Source organism: Lepidochelys kempii, chromosome 2, assembly GCF_965140265.1.
Source record: "Lepidochelys kempii isolate rLepKem1 chromosome 2, rLepKem1.hap2, whole genome shotgun sequence".
Taxonomy (NCBI): Eukaryota; Metazoa; Chordata; order Testudines; family Cheloniidae; genus Lepidochelys; species Lepidochelys kempii.
This window is the reverse complement of record NC_133257.1, coordinates 81550268-81571165: the sequence shown is the minus strand read 5'-3', so window position 1 is coordinate 81571165 and position 20898 is coordinate 81550268. Positions and strand designations below refer to the sequence as shown.

The window sequence follows — 20898 nt, the reverse complement described above, 5'->3', positions numbered from 1 at the left end:
TGGGATAAAATTCAGTCATAATAAATAATTAGCCTGCTTTAGTACATGACTATATAAATACCTTTCTGCATTGCTGTCAATGGATCTCAATAAAGGAAAGGGCATGCCAGAGTGAAAGCTATCCTGTTTCCAATTATAACAGAAACTCCCTATTATGAATGTTTTTGTTACTCAGTCTTTTTGTATTGATTTACCTAAGTGTAGTGTGGTTAGCTGCCTGCATCTCTGTGCTGCTGATATAATAGTTCATCATAAGGTTAATAAGAGCTCTGGACGGAGGTGAAATGGCTTTCACAGTCCACACTAGTATTTCCCCAGCATCCTTCTCTCAGCAACTCAGTATTATCTTCAGAAATGATCCTCTGTCAAACTCATTGCTGACTTGATGGGTTGGACAGATGTGTGCACATACACTCCCTCTCACTCTCTCCCCTCCAAACAGGGAATTATACCACTGTAGGATCTATTTTTTGCTATATTGTTTATAGGATTTGAAGCTTGAGAGCCTAAGGGGAAATGTAAACTGAAACACCTGAGAAAGAAATGTATAATTTAAAAAATGATGAGATTGTAGGATGTGTATGTGTGTGGTTACAACTCTTAAAAAAACCAACAGTCGTGTGAAAGAGCTATTAAAATAATAAAGAAGTGGGGGAAGAGAGAGAGAGAGAAGAATGCTGACTGGAGGAGGTGCAACTGAGTAAAATAAGAACGGCCATAATGGGTCAGACCAAAGGTCCATCCAGCCCAGTATCCCATCTACCGACAGTGGCCATGCCACGTGCCCCAGATGCCGAACAGGTAATGATCAAGTGATCTCTCTCCTGCCATCCATCTCCACCCTCTGACAAACAGGGGCTAGGGACACCATTCCTTACTCATCCTGGCTAATAGCCATTAATGGACTTAACCTCCATGAATTTACCCAGTTCTCTTTTAAACCCGGTTATAGTCTTAGCCTTCACAACCTCCTCAGGCAAGGAGTTCCATAGGTTGACTGTGCGCTGAGTGAAGAAGAATTTCCTTTTATTTGTGTAACCCTTCTGCCCGTCAGAGTTGGCAGCAACAAGGGCCGGGTTCAGTATCTAGGGGTTCCATTCCAATAACACAATGCAAACCGGCTCGAGCCCCCACCCAGTGACCTGGGACAAATATATACCACCCCGCTGGGCGCCTCTAAGAGGCAATACTTCCCCTCTCACAAGCACAGAGTCTGAGTGTAGCAAAAGCCTTTTAATAACAGGAGAAACGATGTGGCATTATGTTGGGGAAACACCACCAACAGGATTCATAACACAACCCACGAGCAAAAACCCACCCCAAGCAAATTGGGCCTTTGGTTCTTGAGTCCAGCAACCCAAAAGTCACCCAAAGTCCCAAAAGTCCAACAACCCAAAAGTCTCTGTCCCTGGTCAGTGCAGCCCCAGAGTTCAAAAGTTTATCTGCAAAGTTTTACCTCCCAACCTGGGTGGAAATGGGGGGGGAGTTAAGGAGCATCTTACGTGGTCCAAAGCCAATTGCCCCATCTCTCTGTGGGGCTCTGCTCTGCTCCACCAGCCATCCCACAAGTTGCTCTGCTCTGGCAGCCGCTCCGCTCCACCAACCATCCCGTGAGCTGCTCCAGCCATCTGGTAAACTGCTCTGCTCCGCTCCACTAGCCGTCCCATGAGCTACTCCAGCTGTCCCGCGAACTGCTCTGCAATATAGCTTCGGGGCCCCCCCGCTACTTAACACAATGCTCAGTAATTTTAGCTCTTTAGTGATTTCAGCTTTTAATAGGGGAGCCTCAGTGCTGGTACTCCATTGGCCCAAAGTGATTTCAGCTTAGCAGCTTGTAACTAGACTCCTATTGGAATCAAAACTAGCTCTGATATTCCACAGTAGAGAGAGGAGACAGCATAATTAGTATATAAGACCCTCAGCAGGGGCCCATACCACCAGGCATTAATACCTGTCCCCAGCCTCTCTCCCTTCACTGGGTTTTGGAACCCATGACACTTGCCTAGCGAGTGCTGCTTAGTTGATGGTGAGTCCCTCCATCATAACAAAGGCCAAGTATAGTTCCACTGTCCTTGGTTCACGTAATCAGGATAATAACAGTTTATTCCTGCCCCAATAACAGAGAAACTGGGCTCCTACAGCAGCCGAAGTGACCATCTAGGCGGGGTGGGTGTGCCTATGCAAATGAGATCAGCCTCTGAAGTTCTTTTCCACAACCCACCACGACTCACCACCAGATGTCAGGGTAGAGCTCATCCTGACTCTGCTTACATTTGTTTTAAACTTGCTACCCATTAATTTCATTTGGTGGCCCCTAGTTCTTATATTATGGGAACAAGTAAATAACTTTTCCTTGTTCACTTTCTCCACACCACTCATGATTTTATATACCTCCATCATATCCCCCCTTAGTCTCCTCTTTTCCAAGATGAAAAGTCCTAGCCTCTTTAATCTCTCCTCATATGGGACCCGTTCCAAACCCCTAATCATTTTAGTTGCCCTTTTCTGAACCTTTTCTAATGCCAGTATATCTTTTTGAGATGAGGAGACCACATCTGTACGTAGTATTCAAGATGTAGGTGTACCATGGGTTTATATAAGGGCAATAAGATATTCTCTGTCTTGTTCTCTATTCCATTTTTAATGATTCCTAACATCCCATTTGCTTTTTTGACTGCTGCTGCACACTGCGTGTATGTCTTCAGCGAACTATCCATGATGACTCCAAGATCTTTCTCCTGATTAGTTGTAGCTAAATTAGCCCCCATCATATCGTATGTATAGTTGGGATTATTTTTTACAATGTGCATTACTTTACATTTATCCACATTAAATTTCATTTGCCATTTGGTTTCTCAATCACTTAGTTTTCTGAGATCTTTCTGAAGTTCTTCACAGTCTGCTTTGGTCTTCTATCTTAAGCAGTTTAGTATCATCTGCAAACTTTGCAACCTCACTGTTTACACCTTTCTCCAGATCATTTATGAATAAGTTGAATAGGATTGGTCCTAGGACTGACCCTTGGGGAACACCACTAGTTACCCCTCTCCAGTCTGAAAATTTACCATTTATTCCTACCCTTTGTTCCCTGTCTTTTAACCAGTTCTCAGTCCATGAAAGGATCTTCCCTCTCATCCCATGACAACTTAATTTATGTAAGAGCCTTTGGTGAGGGATCTTGTCAAAGGCTTTCTGGAAATCTAAGTACACTATGTTGGTTGAGTTCAGGATCCTGACACAGGGAAGAAAGGTAAGCAGCAGGATACAGACCCTGGACTTCAGGAAAGCAGACTTCGACTCCCTCAGGAAATGGATGGGTAGGGTCCCCTGGGGGACTAACATGAAGGGGAAAGGAGTCCAGGAGAGCTGGCTGTATTTCAAGGAATCCCTGTTGAGGTTACAGGGACAAACCATCCCGATGACTCAAAAGAATAGTAAATATGGCAGGCGACCAGCTTGGCTTAACAGTGAAATCCTAGCAGATCTTAAACATAAAAAAGAAGCTTACAAGAAGTGGAAGGTTGGACATATGACCCGGGAAGAATATAAAAATATTGCTCGGGCATGTAGGAATGAAATCAGGAGGGCCAAATCGCACCTGGAGCTGCAGCTAGCAAGAGATGTCAAGAGTAACAAGAAGGGTTTCTTCAGGTATGTTGGCAACAAGAAGAAAGCCAAGGAAAGTGTGGGCCCCTTACTGAATGAGGGAGGCAACCTATTGACAGAGGATGTGGAAAAAGCTAATGTACTCAATGCTTTTTTTGCCTCTGTCTTCACTAACAAGGTCAGCTCCCAGTCTGATGCGCTGGGCATCACAACATGGGGAGTAGATGGCCAGCCCTCTGTGGAGAAAGAGGTGGTTAGGGACTATTTAGAAAAGCTGGACGTGCACAAGTCCATGGGGCCGGACGAGTTGCATCCGAGAGTGCTAAAGGAATTGGCGGCTGTGATTGCAGAGCCATTGGCCATTATCTTTGAAAACTCATGGCGAACAGGGGAAGTCCCAGATGACTGGAAAAAGGCTAATGTAGTGCCAATCTTTAAAAAAGGGAAGAAAGAGGATCCTGGGAACTACAGGCCAGTCAGCCTCACCTCAGTCCCCGGAAAAATCATGAGCAGGTCCTCAAAGAATCAATCCTGATGCACTTACATGAGAGGAAAGTGATCAGGAACAGTCAACATGGATTCACCAAGGGAAAGTCATGCCTGACTAATCTGATCGCCTTCTGTGATGAGATTACTGGTTCTGTGAATGAAGGGAAAGCAGTGGATGTATTGTTTCTTGACTTTAGCAAATCTTTTGACACGGTCTCCCACAGTATTCTTGTCAGCAAGTTAAAGAAGTATGGGCTGGATGAATGCACTATAAGGTGGGTAGAAAGTTGGCTAGATTGTCAGGCTCAAAGGGTAGTGATCAATGGCTCCATGTCTAGTTGGCAGCCAGTGTCAAGTGGAGTGCCCCAGGGGTCGGTCCTGGGGCCGCTTTTGTTCAATATCTTCATAAATGATCTGGAGGATGGTGTGGATTGCACTCTCAGCAAATTTGCAGATGATACTAAACTAGGGAGGAGTGGTAGATACACTGGAGGGCAGGGATAGGATACAGAGGGACCTAGACAAATTGGAGGATTGGGCCAAAAGAAATCTGATGAGGTTCAATAAAGATAAGTGCAGGGTCCTGCACTTAGGACGGAAGAACCCAATGCACAGCTACAGACTAGGGACCGAATGGCTAGGCAGCAGTTCTGCGGAAACGGACCTAGGGGTGACAGTGGACAAGAAGCTGGATATGAGTCAGCAGTGTGCCCTTGTTGCCAAGAAGACCAACGGCATTTTGGGATGTATAAGTAGGAGCATAGCGAGCAGATTGAGGGACGTGATCGTTCCCCTCTATTCGACATTGGTGAGGCCTCATCTGGAGTACTGTGTCCAGTTTTGGGCCCCGCACTACAAGAAGGATGTGGATAAGTTGGAGAGAGTCCAGCGAAAGGCAACAAAAATGATTAGGGGTCTGGAACACATGATTTATGAGGAGAGGCTGAGGGAACTGGGATTGTTTAGTCTGCAGAAGAGAAGAATGAGGGGGGATTTGATAGCTGCTTTCAACTACCTGAGAGGTGGTTCCAGAGAGGATGGGTCTAGACTATTCTCAGTGGTAGAAGAGGACAGGACAAGGAGTAATGGGTCTCAAGTTGCAGTGGGGGAGGTTTAGGTTAGATATTAGGAAAAACTTTTTCACTAAGAGGGTGGTGAAACACTGGAATGCGTTACCTAGAGAGGTGGTAGAATCTCCTTCCTTAGAAGTTTTTAAGGTCAGGCTTGACAAAGCCCTGGCTGGGATGATTTAATTGGGGATTGGTCCTGCTTTGAGCAGGGGGTTGGACTAGATGACCTCCTGAGGTCCCTTCCAACCCTGATATTCTATGATTCTATGATTCTATGTCCACTGGATCCCCCTTGTCCACTCGTTTGTTGACCCCCTCAAAGAACTCTAATAGATTAGTAAGACATGATCTCCCTTTACAGAAACCATGTTGACTTTTGCGCAACAATTTATGTTCTTCTATGTGTCTGACAATTTTATTCTTTACTGTTTTTTCAACTAATTTGCTCGATACTGACATTAGACTTACCGGTCTGTAACTGCCAGGATCACCTCTAGAGCCCTTCTTAAATATTGGCGTTACATTAGATATCTTCCAGTCATTGGGAACAGTAGCTGATTTAAAGGACAGGTTACAAACCATAGTTAATAGTTCCGCAATTTCACATTTGAGTTCTTTCAGAACTCTTGGGTGAATGCCATCTGGTCCCGGTGACTTGTTGCTGTTAAGTTTCTCAATTGATTCCAAAACCTCCTCTAGTGACACTTTAATCTGTGACCATTCCTCAGATTTGTCACCTGCAAAAGACGGCTCAGGTTTGGGAATTTCCCTAACATCCTCAGCCATGAAGACTGAAGCAAAGAATTCATTTAGTTTCGCTGTGATGACTTTATCGTCTTTAAGTGCTCCTATTGTATCTCGATCATCCAGGGGCCCCACTGGTTGTTTAGCAGGTTTCCTGCTTCTGATGCACTTAAAAAACATTTCGTTGTTGCCTTTTGAGTTTTTGGCTAGCTGTTCTTCAAACTCCTTTTTGGCTTTTCTTTTTACATTTTTACATTTAATTTGGCAGTGTTTATGCTCCTTTCTATTTATCTCCCAAGGATTTGACTTCCACTTTTTAAAAGATGCCTTTTTGTCTCTCACTGCTCCTTTAACATGGTTGTTAAGCCACGGTGGCCCTTTTTTAGTTCTTTTACTGTGTTTTTAATTTGGGGTAAAATGATTTGTGATGATAAAGAGGAAAGAATTTAATGGAGAAAAATGTTCATAGAATAAAAAAATTAAGAGCACACGGGGAAAAAAGATGATCTTCCTGTTCCATGTATGGAAGAGATACTTAGGGAAAAATGGTCTGCAAATAAAAGTATAACTTTCCTGACTGTAGTGTCAGAGTTATTGCTGTGTGTAACTCATAATGGGTGCAGTTCACTACCCACTCTAAGAAGCCTTCATGGTTTATGGCACTAAGCCTCACGGAGTGATGTTGGTGAAATAATATGGAGCACCTAACAAGTTAATACTGAACCATTCACGCAACATATGGTGTGAAAAGGCAATATTCTGCTTAAGGTGCTGTGAGCGTTCAGGATCCAAAGACATTGTCAGAAAGGGTAGGGTTGTTAATATTGTTATTCTGCAATATTTGAATATGGACCATGTTGTATATTAATTAAGATAATAAAATAATAATATTTTATTATTCTATTAATTCCACCTGTAATTATCATTACACACACACACACACACAATCTTGACTTTGTCATTTCACTTTAACTGCTGTGCAGTGTTTCTCTTCCAAATATAAGTTCTGTTCTACCTCTCTCCAGGAAATGCCCTTCCATCGTTAGGAACTGGTCCTGGCATTCTTTGATAGCAAAGACCAACATTTTCAAGTGTCCATTAGTCTGGGTCCTCATGTGATGAGTGCCCATCTTGGGACACCCTATGTGTCTGTGGAGGGCAGAAGCTGACCAATTAGTGTACTAAGTTGTGCATCCATCAACTGAGGTGGTCAAAATCAATGGACACATTTGAAAATTTTGCCCTAAACTCAGAAAACCTGTTCAAAGGAAGTCTATAAATGCCAAGTTTCATTTGAAAAGTCAGGTGCTAAATCTAGTAGGAAAGACTAATATTACCAGAAGGAAAATAAATACACAGGGCAACATTTTCAAAACAAAGCCCGTGTTTGTGCATACGCAGTCACTAGTTCTTGCACATTATCACTTCTGTTCACAGATGACAGAATCTATTTTAGGCAATTTTTCAAAGGATCCTCAACCTGACCTTTACATTTTGCAGGTACTACAGGCTGAGTGTGAAATCCTGAACCCCTTTGAAGTCATTGGGGGTTTTGCCATTGACTTCCATGAAGCAAGAATTTCATCTTTGGTTCAAATGACAGAATTTAAAAGTGAGATACAAGGTGAGTGAGGTAATATCTTTTATTGGACCAACTACTGTAGGTGAGAGACAAGCTTTCAAGCTTACACTGAGCTCTTCTTCAGGTCTAATATCCTGGGACTGACATGGCTACAACAACACTGCATAGAATTTAAATGTCTTATTTATAGATGTAACTAAGAAGTTAGGTATATAAATTCTGTCATTCTCAACCCAGAGCTGATTGAGGGCTCAAAATTGAAGGTCACTTTTTTTAAAAGTAAAGAGACGCTTAGAAAACTGCACAGCAAGCAGAGAAAAAACCATACCTTCATTTACATCTACAGTGCTACAGAGTAACTGAGGAAGAGTTTAGCCCAAAGTATAGAGCTGAAATGTATGGGTCTGATGATTTCATTCAGCAGCAAAAACAGCAGATAAGATCTTTACTTTGCCTAATTTAATCTTAGAATTTTCTGAACTGAAGTATTTTTTCTGGTTGACCAAACATTAGCTTCCTAATGTGTTAAACCCTCTGTTAAATCTTATCTTTGATCAGGAAAAATGATACCATCAAGTGACAGAAACATTATCCTTACTCTTTGCTGTATAGTTATAGTCAAAATTCAGGGACTGTTGGGTGAAATACTCATTATCAAAACACTTAGTTTTTGATATTAGAAGAGCAGATGAAAGAATGAAAGGCATTGGTATAAAGATTACTTAAGCATGATCAACACTACCCAGCTGTTGCCTCTGGCGATTACTATCACTTGATTGTGCATGAAAATTATCCTGCTTGAATGCACAGATTTAATAGAGGAAGAGCCCTTCACTTTGGGCTTACAAAGGGAAATGATGATTCTCCTCACCCCCTTTAAATTATATAGCACAGGCAGTTATTTTCCTGCACACATGTGGCAAAACTTTTCAGACCACAGCACTGTTTCACAGATGATAATCCAGCAACTAGAAACAATAACTTTGACAGTCAGAGACATCTCCTGTCTCTCAGAGTGTTTTAGGACTTTATTCTGCCTTATGATGTATACAACAATACATGTTGCTTCTTGGAAAGGTCAGCACACAGTGTTTATGGGTGCAGGCCCCAGAATTGATTTTTTAAATATACCCAAGGATGTACAGAACACCACTTACTGGAGGGCAGGATCACATTCTTAAAATGTAAGTAACTAAAACTGACAGGATCTAGGATTTTTGTAGTTCAGATTCTGGCATATGCAAAGGAGCAAGCTCACCATCTTTGTCAGCTCAGGATTATTGAGATGCACTGTTAACAGGACTGTCCAATGGAGGAACCAAATCTCCTATGCACTTTATTTGAAATGTAGCAACTTATTTCAGTGATGAAGACAAATAACATGGCCACCACTTTTGACAGACCTCAGTAATGTTTGGTTACAAGAACAGTAAAACTGAAAATAAGTATGGGTGGGGAGAAGGAGGCTTCTCCCAGAAGTAAGTGTCATGAATCACCATGAGAGAGTTTAACTACTGGGATGTATTCAGTAATAAAATATGAAACATGCACACGATTTCTGAAAGCAGCAGGGACAATAAATAAAAACAGTATTCTGAAGTTCACATTTAAAGAGTTAGGAACACTAATTTACACTTATATACAGTGTTCTCCACCCAAGATTCTTAGAGCATTTAAATATGGAGTAGGGAAGCCTTGCAACACACCTCTGAGGTTGGAAAGTATTATTATCCTGTAAGGACACCCTAATCAAGTAATTTGTGGGGAATGAACCTCTGGCTCTAAGAGCATGAGTCTCTACTGCTTGAGCTAAAGAATGTGATCCATTAGTTTGAAAGAAGAAACATAACTGAGAAACATCTTTTATGTGGACCTGACATTAGAGAGGGATAAAGATCCACACTGGGTTAATGTGAGTTACTATTACTATTTTACAGATGGGGAAAAACTGATGCACAGAGAAGTTCAATGCCTGATCCAAGTTCACATAGGAAAGTTGTGATGGAATCTCTTGTCTGCAAGTCCTGTGCCTTAAGTTAACCCCCAAATTTTTATTCCTCCCTAGATCTTAAAGTGGGGTTCCCACCTGCAACTATATTTCAGAAAAAAGAGAAAGGATGTGCTTTTAGCTACTGCCAGGAGAGGAACTATTGGTTGAGGAGTCTTAGGAAAAGGAGGTAGAAGTCCATAGATCCATTACAGAGGATTCAAGGCTCCCGCTCTTTAGCAAGGTCAATTCTCCATAGCTCTATGAACCCATATAGCTATCCACTCAGTCTCTCAATTGCTCTCTCCCTTCTAAAAAAGAAAAGGAGCACTTGTGGCACCTTGAGACTAACAAATTTGTTTGAGCATAAGCTTTCGTGGGCTACAGCAGCTCTTAAGCGCATTGATTTGACTTTCCTCTCCCAAATAAAAGGTAAGTTTGTGTCACCCACCTCTTCCCAGCTTGGTCCACAAAGGAGTAATTTGAATGTAAAGAATTAAGCTAGCATGTGTTAGTGTCCCAGCCTAGCAAGGCTGGAAAACTATGTTATGTTTGTTGACTGACTGGTTTTGTCACAGGCATTTTCAACAAAACATTCCTAGCCCCTTTCTCTAACCAGGAAGAAGAGCAGGTGCTGGGAATACCAAAATCTGACCTCAAATTAAACCACATACATTATAGCAAAAAACCCAGAACAATCTCCCACGCAGTGACATTTCACTCTTTGCAGCCTTTCTATTTCTGTAGAGCAGGGTTGGGGGGACCAAATGATGAAAGCATTTGAGTATTTAAGATATTATGTATGTCTAAAGCCCCAAAGTGAGATAGGAAAAGTGTGAATAATCTTTAAATAACTCCCTACCAAATAATATTAATGCATCAAGCTTCCTGACAACTGTGAAAATGTACTGAAAAAGTATTGTTAAACTAGTGGAAACATAATAACCCTTAGTTGGAGTGAGCTTATGAGTTATTTATTCTGTTATGAACATTATTAGCTATGACCTACAAGCATTTTTTATTATTTTAAACTACATACACATTTTGAAGACTCGAATTTAGACAGAGTTTACTGAGGCTGAAATATTTGTCATAATTATCTACAGCTTCACAGATAATTAATTTTCCATCACAAGCATTATGGCACTTTTAAAATGATTTTGCAGGTGTATTTGCAAATGAGAAAAGAGAGAGAGAAAGAGATTTATCCATTCATAAATAAGGCCAGTCTATTAACTGGATTTAAGCATTTAGGGTCCTTTGTGATAGAAGCAGCCTAAGCAGGTATTTTCTCCTGCTAAGATGGAATTCTGAGCTCTGTGAGAAGTCAGCCTTCTGAAAGTAAAACATTTTAAATTGTCTTAAAAATTCTAATATTGTGATGGTACCTTAGATAAGATGAGTCTGTGTAGGAAGAAGTTTTCCCAAGTAATTTTGGTAAACTAGGCCAGCATGTGGCTGCTGTCTGAACAGAGCTGATGTTTGTATTTAATGCTTGTTTTTCCTTTGTTTTCTCTGGAATTATGCACATATGTTTGGTGTTGATTCTGAAAAAACCTGTTATTTAATGTTCTTTAAATAGCAGAAATAACACACCTTCATATGTTACAGTACAAAATAGCAACTGTGTGACTGTGCATATGACAATGAATTTTGTTTTATATTATGGACTTTTAAAAAAAAATATTATTTGTTACACGGAAGCAGAACAGTCAGTGCCACAAAGTCTAGAAGTAGCAACAAGTAAACCCATGAATTCATCTCTTTGTATGATTGAGTAAATGTTGGGTCCAGAGCAACAGTAAATCTGAAAAAAGCCTTAATTTTGTTAGTCCTGTAGCAGCAAGTAATAAAAGAACCAGTTGCCAGTAGTGGAGATTAGGGACATCTAAGAGTGGTCAGGCAACTCTGAAAGTGTACACATTTCCTGTGCCCCATCTATGGCTTTTCTTTCTTCCTCTCTGTGAGCTTTGAGAAGATCACTGAAAAACAGGCCAGGACTGCTTACGGTGAAATGACTTGTGGATCACATTCTGTATTTCCACTGACTTCACTAGGTGGTTCATGTGTTCACCAAAGGTCAGGATTTAGCCCTAAAAATGACAAATCACATTAAAATGAAATTGTGGAGAGCATGAATATTAGTGTGGTTTTGTAGTATCATTTGCCTGCTGCGCTTTATAAAAAACACATGATGATAACAGATGTAAAGCTCACCTCATAAATATTTAAGTGATAAGACATAATAGGCAGTGACTTTCATTATTGCATGCATCTGTAGTATATTATGAGACAGAAAACCAAAGACCAAGTAACTTTAGCTACCTACAAATGACAATTATTCCTTAGAATCACTTGGGCTTGTCATATCATTCTTACGAAGTGGAATTTATAAATAAAAAAGGAGAATATTCAAAGTTATAAATTCACTGGCTATTACTGACATAACTAAAACATCCCTAACAGGCCAGGCTGAAAGTGACATTTGTATCCTGAATTCTAACCTCTTTTCAAAATTAACAATTGGATTATATTTGACCTTTAAACTAGAGTGACAAGTACTTGAAAGGATTTTAAAGTAATGGGGGCCTAATTCTACACTGTCTTGTACCTTGTACGGTTGTGAAGACCATGGAGATATCTGTATTATTTTTTATAAATACTGTGTGTACCTCTGTTTATGTGATTACTATCATGTTGTCTGTTACATGGGGGGGAAAATTAACTCAATCATGGATGGTTTTTTCAGTGGGGCAGCTGCCCCGCTCCCATGCTAGATTGGGCTACAGCAGGCCAGAGTGGCTGCGCAGATAGGCAGCCAATCAGAGAGGGCCTGCAGGGAGCCAATCAGAGGCAAGCAAGAAGCAGCCAATCAGGGCCAGGCTAGGCCCTAAATAAAGGCTGCCCGGGGGGGTGGGGGTAGTCAGTCTTTCCCAGATCTTCAGGGAGGGAAGGTCTGTCTCCTGAGTGAGGAGACCAGCACCTGGGACAGTGCAGGGCAGGGCAGGCTTGAGAGAGCAGAAGAAAACTCTAGCTGGCTATCTGCCAGGCTGCAGGCCCTGATAGAAGGGCCCATAAGGTGCAAAGGGAAAGCAGCCCAGGGAGGAGAGGTGGACAAGGGGAGTGAAGGAGGACAGGGAGGCTGCTGCAAGAGGATCCATGAGCTGGGACCCAGAGTAGAGGGTGGGCCTGGGTTCCCCCCTTCCTGCTTGTATTACACCCTGCTGTTAGAAGTGGCCATAGTGGACTGCACCCAACCCCTGATGGAAGGGGTTAGACTTTGGGGGTGTGGTTGGCTGCTGGGGTGAAGTGGAAAGACTGCTGTTAACCTCCCTGGAAGGGGGTGAGTGTGGACTAGAGGTTGCTGTTGGAGGGCAGTGTCCTGGAGAGGATGCAAGAGAAGGGAGCAACATGGGTCCAGATACCAATGGAGGGCGAGAGATGGATGGGACATCACCAGTGGAGGGTGCTCCACATGGACTGAGCTAATTCCTGGAGGTACCAGCAGGAGGTGCCACAGTGGTGAGTCTCAACCCTATCACAGTTTTACACATCTCCAAGAAGACAGATAATGACTAACTCAATTGCTGGTGTTTAAATGGACAAAATGGTGAAACCACTTCTGGAAGGCTGATGAGATACATAACTTGATACCCCAAGTTCAGGTGTCCCAGGACAGAAAAAGGAGTCTGGAAATGGATAAAAATGGCCAGGGAATGCGGAGGTGGAGATGCTGACTGAGGGTCAGACAGAAGCAGCAGCTGCAGGACTGCAGACCAGCTCACCAGCCCCAGTGCTTGGGAGTGCCTGGGACAAGAGTGACCTATTAAATTTGCAAAGCAAGGCTAAGGCTTAAGTAAGATAGTAGGCATGTAAGCCTGTGGTTTTAACCCTTTTTAGCTCTGATTGCTATAGGCCTTTGGATAAATAAATAATACTTTGTTTTTTAACTCTCACTGCATTTTCATACTGCTCATCCTCCTGGAGGGAAGTATCTAATAGGTGCCAAAACCCAGTAGGACCTGCTGAAGAAACAAGGGTGGTAAACACAGTTATTACGACAGGGGGACCTGGTTTAAGAGTAAAGTGAATTGTAGAATTCTCTTCTGAGAGAAGTATTGATGTAAGTCCTGTGGCCTGAAATGTTAGAGAATAGAGAGCTCTCTAATGTCACCCACTGGTGAAATGGGAGAAGACTGGCAGAGCTGCTTAAGATTCCAGATGAGCAGGGTTCCACGGAGGAGGAGACTCTCAGCCAACATCTGTTGAAGGGCAAAGGGAATTGATTGAATGGGTATGATAGTTTGGGGCATTTTCATAAAAATACAGTTAAACTTTGAGTTTGGGGGCAATTAAATGTTACTGATCTTGTTGGGGGAAATACAAGGATTAGATGTCAACATTGCATATGCCTGGGGCCACCTTCACCGAGACTGTCATGCATATTTGGGTAAGTGAGCCTGGACAGAGCTGAAAAGAAGGAAAACATCTTCTACCTTTTGCTGGGTGTGCCTCTCTTGTGGTGAGGACTCAGTTAAGTTTACTAGAGAGTACTGGTCCTTCTTAAAAACTGAGTTGAGACTGCTAGAAAGCAGTGGATGGTACAGAGCTGAGGGTGGCTTTGAGGCAGTGGATGGTACTGAGCCGTGGTAGCAGCTCTGAGGCAACAGACAATGCAGAGTAGCAGTGGCACTTTCAAAGTGATAGATGGTGCAGAGTAGCTGTAATACATGTGAGGGGAGTAGCTCCCTTTGATAGACAGCCAGTTAGCTGTAAAATCCCTCTCTAGGTCTGTCAAAAGGTTAACAAGCCCACAGGTAAAAGAAAAGGAGTGGGCACTTGACTAAAAGAGCCAATAGGAAGGTAGAACTTTTTAAAATTTGGAAAGAAACTTTCCCTTTGTCTGTTCTCCAGAGAGGGAGACATGGGCAGCAATGCCAGGCAAGACTTGAAAAAGTATGAAAATTCACCTTCCATACCTAGAAGAAATTATTTGGATAGAGAATGTTTAGTTAGACACAATCAGGTTTATTTTTTATTTTGGCTTGTGAATCTCCTCTGTGCTAACCCCTGATGCTTTTGTTTGCTTATAACCTTTAAGCTGAACCCCCCAAGAAAGCTTGCTTTTGGGTGCTTAATTTTTGGAATTGCTATTTTAAAATCTAGCAAGAGCCTAAATTCCAGACATATTTTTTTCCTTTGTGTTATTAATAAAATTTTCCTTTCTAAAAGAAAGGAATTGGGCTTTTGGTGTCCTAAGAGGTTTGTACATGTTTGATTAGCTGGTAGCACAGCTAATTTCCTTTTTCTTTCTCAGCTCTTCCCGGGGGGGAGCAGGCGAAAGGGCTTGAGAGTACCCCAGAGGGAGGAATTCCCAGGTGTTCCTTCCTGGGTCCAAGGTGTGGAGGCGTTTCTATTTTTGTTTTGCATTTGGGTGGTGGCAGCATTTAGCAAGCCAAGGTCAGAGAAAAGCTGTAACCTTGGGAGTTTAATACAAGCCTTAAGTGGCACGTATTAACTTTTAAAATCCTTGCAGGCCCCCTACCTTCTGCACTCAGAGTGGGGATTCTGCCTTGGCAGCAGTGGCTGGAGCAGAGCTGAGGCAGTTTTGGGTTGATGCTGCAGAGACAACAGCAGCCTACCCAAGAGACTCTGGTGTGGACCTCCCTACCATGCAATTAAAGCTGAAATACTTCAGCTGGGTTAGATGGTAGAGTCCCCAGTGTAGTCCAGGCAGCATTGGACTGCCAGCTTGCTTGGAGTTTTCCAACCCAGGTCAACTAACTGTGTGTGAAGAGGAGAGAAATGGCAAAATGTACCAGCTACATTGGGCAATATACAGTACTTGCCAAATTGTAGGCACTGAGTCTAGGGGGTTAAAACAAAGAACTTTATTAAGGTGTGAGAGAGGGCAGGATACAACAGAATAAACTTAGGAAACCCAGATATTAATAAATCAACCAATTCTCTGAAGCAATAATCCAACCTGGTAATGGGCTTTAACAATAGTCCCAACCTCAGTCCTCCTGGCAACTGTGATGATGCCCATGGTGGTAAATCTAATTTCCTAGGTTTTTGGGTGGTGGCTCAAGCTGGCATTAGTTAAGGCTTCAAGAAAGCCCCTAGAAAATGAACCCAGCCCTTTCTGCTGCTGTCAACACCTGGCAGAAGGGTTCCACAAATGCAGACCTGTCACTTTAAAGGGGTGTCCACAGATACAGCTCCCCCTGAAGTGTGACTGACATTTACAAAGTGAGTATAATAAGCTACCATTCTGATTCTCTTCTACACATGGTAGTTGTGAATCAGTCTCATAGCTCTTAAAGGATATGAATAATGTAGCTAGCATCCTTTTTTTAAATAAGCTATTCTGGAAGCTAAAGTAAAAATTGTGGCTAGTTAATTAAAGAGTACAATTCTTGTTTGCCTCATGAATTTTACTTACCTATGCAACACTCAATGCAACTTGCAGCATTGCTGATCTCCACTGATGACCTGCTCTGCACTAAAGAGCTGAAATGCAGTTTATAATAGAGGCACTATAAAACTATGGCTGATAGGCAGTAAAACTCTCACTGCAAAAGTCACATTGCTTGATAACTGATGTTTAAATAGATTACATTTCTCCTTGAACAGGTGAAATGCAGTCTTATGCTGCAAAACTATTCCATAGACTTATGCTTTTTTGAAGTGGTAATTAATTTCATAACTGTAAGATGGACAACTAGCTGCTGAGTAGTAACAACAGCATTTGTTACAGAACATAGATTAGCAGTAGTAGTTCTGCCAAAATGGTCCAGAGAAGCTGGGCCGGAAGACAAAATTGCAAGGATTCCAAGCTCCTTACGCATTGGATCCATAGAACAACAGTGAACACAGGCCCCTATGCTAAAGTTATTGGGTTAGTCACACACACAGGCTGGGAAACTACAAGAACTTGGGAAATAGAGGGGTGGCTGTTTGCTTCTCAGTGGCAGAGGGATTAGCCTTCAATATCTGTAGCTCTGGGGAAACCCACAGGCCATGTATTTCTGCATTGCTCCTTGGACTCACTGACTCCAATGAGTCACATGGCTCCAATGAGCAGCTGCCCCAGAATCACACCTCAGTGTGTGATTCTAACTTGGTCAGTGTTTTGCACCAGGTTGGAGCACAGGTTGAGGGGTGGTGGTGCTGCTTCGATCCCATCCCTTCTAGGTGTAAGGGAAAGCAAAAAGCATACTGTAGAGCTGCCTTTTCCTCATCCTGTACCCATAGGCACAGACTTATAGTGGTTATGCCCCTCTCTGCCCCAACTCTGTCCCGATTCAACTCCTTCCCCAAATCCCTGCCCCAGCCCTGCCTCCTCCCCTAAGTGTGCCACATTCCTGCTTCTCCCCTCTCCCTCCTGGAGCTTGCTACAGCTGTTTGGCAGCTGCAAGCGCTGGGAGGTAGGCAGAGGAGCTGGGATGTGGCACACGCAGGGGAGGGGAGGTGGGGAGCTTGGCTGCTGGTGGGTGCTGAGCACCCACTAATTTCCCCCATGGGCGCTCCAGCCCTGGAGCACCCAGAGTCAGTACCTATGGCTGTACCTAGCCTGAAGGTAAACAGATTTGTATTTTGCTCCACTCATAAATTTCTTGGAGAGTTTCAGGGCTGTGAAGATGGTCGTGTCTTGTATTTTAACAAAACTGAATTTGGAAAGAACAGTTACTTGTTTAAGGGAGGTGGGGGGGGGAGCTTAATTGTGTGAAATTGTAAATTTGGGGGTTAGGATTGATACCTTTATGGTAGTACACTTGTCCATAGTTCACTTAATGATCTGCGTGATCTGGCTTTAAATTAAACTAAAAAAGGGGCTGCTCTGGCATGGGCTTCACAGTCAACTTCAGGAGGAAGTTCCCATTACCACTGATGGGAGATGGAACTAGGGATGCTGCTGCACCCCCTGGCTTGAAGTGGTTTCTATTATATACAAGGTTTACAGTTTAGGTTAATGGCTCTCGGCACCCCTACTATAAAAATTGTTCCAGCACCCCTGGTAAGGGATGAGGTTTAAACTCATATGAGTGGTGCCCACTGGCAGAATGGCATAGGGAGAGCTGCAAAGGCATTGCTCTAGGAAAAACTACAAACCTTCAGTCTCTAAGGCAGTGAATTCACCCTCTTTCACGAGCACTAAAATCACTTTAAAAAAATAAATTAAAAAATGCACTGAAAAGGGAAAGCTGCAATGCAGAGAAAGGAAAGGCTGAGCTTCCCCGCTACACAGCTCTGGGGGCTCAGCTGCTGCAGCCTGAGACACTCGCTATGCCTCACACGAGGGAAACAGGATTCTGCACAAGGACTCGGAACTATTAATAGCTCCTCCGCTGGCTGTGCAGCTGGAGAGCACTCAAGCTGCTGCATGTGCTAGGTGCACCAATGCAGTGAAGAGAGGGCGTGCTGGGAGAAGGAGTTGAGACAATGCAAAGGGTGAGGAAGGAAACTCAGAAAAGCTCCAGGCACAAACTCCCTCCTACTATGTACATGGGACTCCTGCTCCATTTCCCTACCCCCCCCCCCAAAAAAAACCCTCCCACCCAGCCTGTGCACTGGAGTCCACAGAATTGATATTTTGAACAAGTTTTCCGGGAGGGGGGATTTCGGGTGTTTGGAAGGGAGCTAGTCCACGAGCCATTGTCCTGTGCATTACCAGGTGAAAAGGCTTAAAAATCGCTGTGTGACCAGTACAATTGCAGTTTTGTAGCTGCAAGCGGCCTGACGGAATACAAGCCTGCCACCCCCAGCTGCGCGAGGGTGGGACTCTGGAGGGACAAGGTGGGTGAGGTAATACCTTTTATGGGACTAACGGCTGTAGCTGAGAGAGACGAGCTTTGGGGCTACACAGAGCTCTTCTTCGGGTCCCTCTGACTCCTAAATCCTCCAAGCTTAGCCTGCCAAGTTGGCTCGGGACCCCTTTGGAGGAGCCCGGGACCGCGGCTGTTGCTGGGGGTGGCTCTGCGGCGGGCAGAGTCCGCGCTCGCTCCACGCACCCGCTGGCTGAGGGGGTTGGACCGAGCCCAGCCCTTCCCCCCCCCCCCCCGCCGCCGCCGTTCCTGTCAGCGATGCTGCCCGCGCGGCCGCCCCCCCCCCCGGCTTGGCGCCTCGTGACCCCCGCGCGCGGCGAGCGGTAGGCGCCGCTGCCGCGAGGCCGCTCCAGCCCCATCCCGCCCCCGGCCTGGCGGCTTCCACGGCAAGAGTGGACAGGCGATAAGGGCAGCACCTTCGTCGCCCACATCGCGCACGCGCAGATACACCTGCGCATGCGCGTTATCAAACTCTGTGCAGTAGCGCTGGGGGTGCGCGAGCAGGCTCCGGCACCGCAGCGGGCACTACAGCGAAGGAGCGGCCCAGGCTCCTCCCCCTTCCCCCTCCCCCCCCCCCCGCGCATCCCCGCCCTCGGGGTCTCCCGTACGCGGCGCCGCCGGCCGGCTCCCCTCCCGCCTCCATCCCGGCGGAGGTGACAGGAGCCCGGGGGAGCCGGCTCGGTCTCGTCGCCATGGCCGGGTCGCAGCCGCCGCTGGAGGACGAGGAGTCGCCGCTGCCTCTCGAGGACGCGGAGCTGGCGCTGGCCGGGATCAACATGCTGCTGAACAACGGCTTCCGCGAGTCCGACCAGCTCTTCAGGAAATACCGGTACCAGCCTCCGCCGGGCCCCTCCGGCTCTCCCTGCACCTGCCTCCTGCCGCCCCGAGTCCTCTCTCTCCCCCCCCCGCCGGCGAGCCGGGCTCCAGGGGCAGGGGCTGCTGCCCCCCCCCGGTCCTCCGCCGGCACCAGCCGCCCCGTCCTCAGCCTGTGTCCCGGCCCTGGCCCCAGCCCAGCCTCTGCCCCGGCTCAGCACCTCCACTAGCGGCCCAAGCGCCTCGGCCCCCGCGGTGCCTGTGCGAAGCCGCCTCCGTTCTTCCCAAGCCGCCTGGCCAGCCGCGCGCGGAGCGGGTGGTGCGCTCCCGCCTGAGCTGGGGAGGCGAACATCTCCTCCCCCCCCACCCCACCCCATGGCGGGTGTGGGGCTACCAGAGCACTTCCTTGTGCAAACGGTTACTTCAGGAGGCGGTTTTGTGATGCCGTCAGGCTGTTCTCTCAGTTCCCTAGGGCAGATTAAGCACTGAGCGTTACATTTTGTCCCCCGAATTGCTCTGCAAGAAAAAGATTGCCTCTGACTCTTAACCCTTGCACGAGAAGTGAGCATTCACAGATTTAGGTTAATAAATCTTAACTCTAGGAAAACATTTCAATCTGTGACATTTGCAAACTGTTAGTCTGTATCACCTGATTTGACAGAGGCGAACCACCATTTTAAAAAAAAAAATATGAAAACCAGGGGAATTTACCTTTCCTTGACAGGCACTTGTAAATCTCACAAATGCTGATGAGTAGCTATGCATGTGCACAGAAGAATAAACAACAAGATTTGCTTAATATACTTGTGTCATCCAATGAAAACATCCTGAGGATTTTTATCTTTTAAGATTATATGTGTGTGAGTGACTTGGATTGAGACTAGATAGTGACAGGAGGTTCTTGAATGCTAGTGTGATGAAGCCATGAAATAACAAGACAGTGTGTACCATGTGTTTGTATCTAGTTAAAGGAAGAGGTCACTTTCTAGAAATTACTTGGAATATAGTATTAACAGTAGATGTTACTCTATGTCTACACTAGTTTTAAGGTAGTTATGTTTCCTGTATAGTTATGGAAAGAGTTAATTCTTCTCAATAATTGGAGCTCTGGCATTATAGGTGTTGTTTTCTAAATTTAAATGCACCACAGTGCTATTGTCTGTACAGCAGAATATTCATTTAAGACCTAAATTGAGTTAAAAACAAGTCTGTGTTCGTGGTATTGCAAGTATTTCAGAGCCTTCCTTATTTTTTTCATTTACAAAAATTAAATTTGATACAAATAAAACTTTTTTGGGTGCAGAGGGAAGTGATGACTTAAGATCTAAAAATCTAGGATATTAAAAATAGTTTTTACTATGTTCCTGTTTCAAAATTTGTATGTATTAATAATTGTGTGTCCAGCAGATTGTTCATCTTGTTATAGGGAACCTTTGTTTCTGAAGTCTTCCATAAAATCTTGTTTTAGTTTTCTCGTTATTATAAATTGATTATTACAATTTAAACATCAAAGGGAAAATCAAGTTACATAGACTATTTTAATAAACTATATTTGCCTGGATCAAAGCTTCAGTCTTGTTCATATTATGAACCCATATTCAGTGACTGAAATGTCCCTCCTCAGATGTCTCAATCTGTTTTCCCTTGTGCTTAAAATGAGGTGCCTCATGATTCCATGCGATAGTTAATTTTTGACACTTGAGGGCTAATTATGAGCAGCTGGTCAAATCTGATTTATCTGAAAATGGATTGTAAGTGGTGTTATGATTCATAGGTTAA

General features: G+C 44.2%; 1 protein-coding gene and 1 long non-coding RNA gene across 4 annotated transcripts in view; one reads left to right on the top strand and one right to left on the bottom strand.

Annotated features, from left to right (window-relative positions):
• Window positions 1-10430: 10430 nt before the first annotated feature.
• LOC140905930 (uncharacterized) lies at window positions 10431-18534 on the bottom strand. Its single transcript, XR_012156986.1, has 2 exons — window positions 18294-18534; window positions 10431-11571 (listed from the first exon to the last, which is right to left on the bottom strand). It is a non-coding gene; the product is annotated as an uncharacterized lncRNA (long non-coding RNA).
• A 281-nt stretch (window positions 18535-18815) lies between these two features.
• The window catches only part of TTC39C (tetratricopeptide repeat domain 39C), a 61127-nt gene continuing 59044 nt past the window's right edge, over window positions 18816-20898 (top strand). For 2 of the 3 annotated variants that reach the window (XR_012157238.1, XM_073331367.1), the window contains exon 1: window positions 18818-19135. Coding sequence is in view for 2 of the 3 variants with exons in the window: in XM_073331367.1 (XP_073187468.1) it covers window positions 18999-19135 (137 nt within the window). In the remaining variant the exon portion in view is untranslated. Of the gene's footprint in view, window positions 19136-20898 lie in introns of all 3 variants that reach the window. The other variant, XM_073331370.1, reaches the window with a different exon arrangement.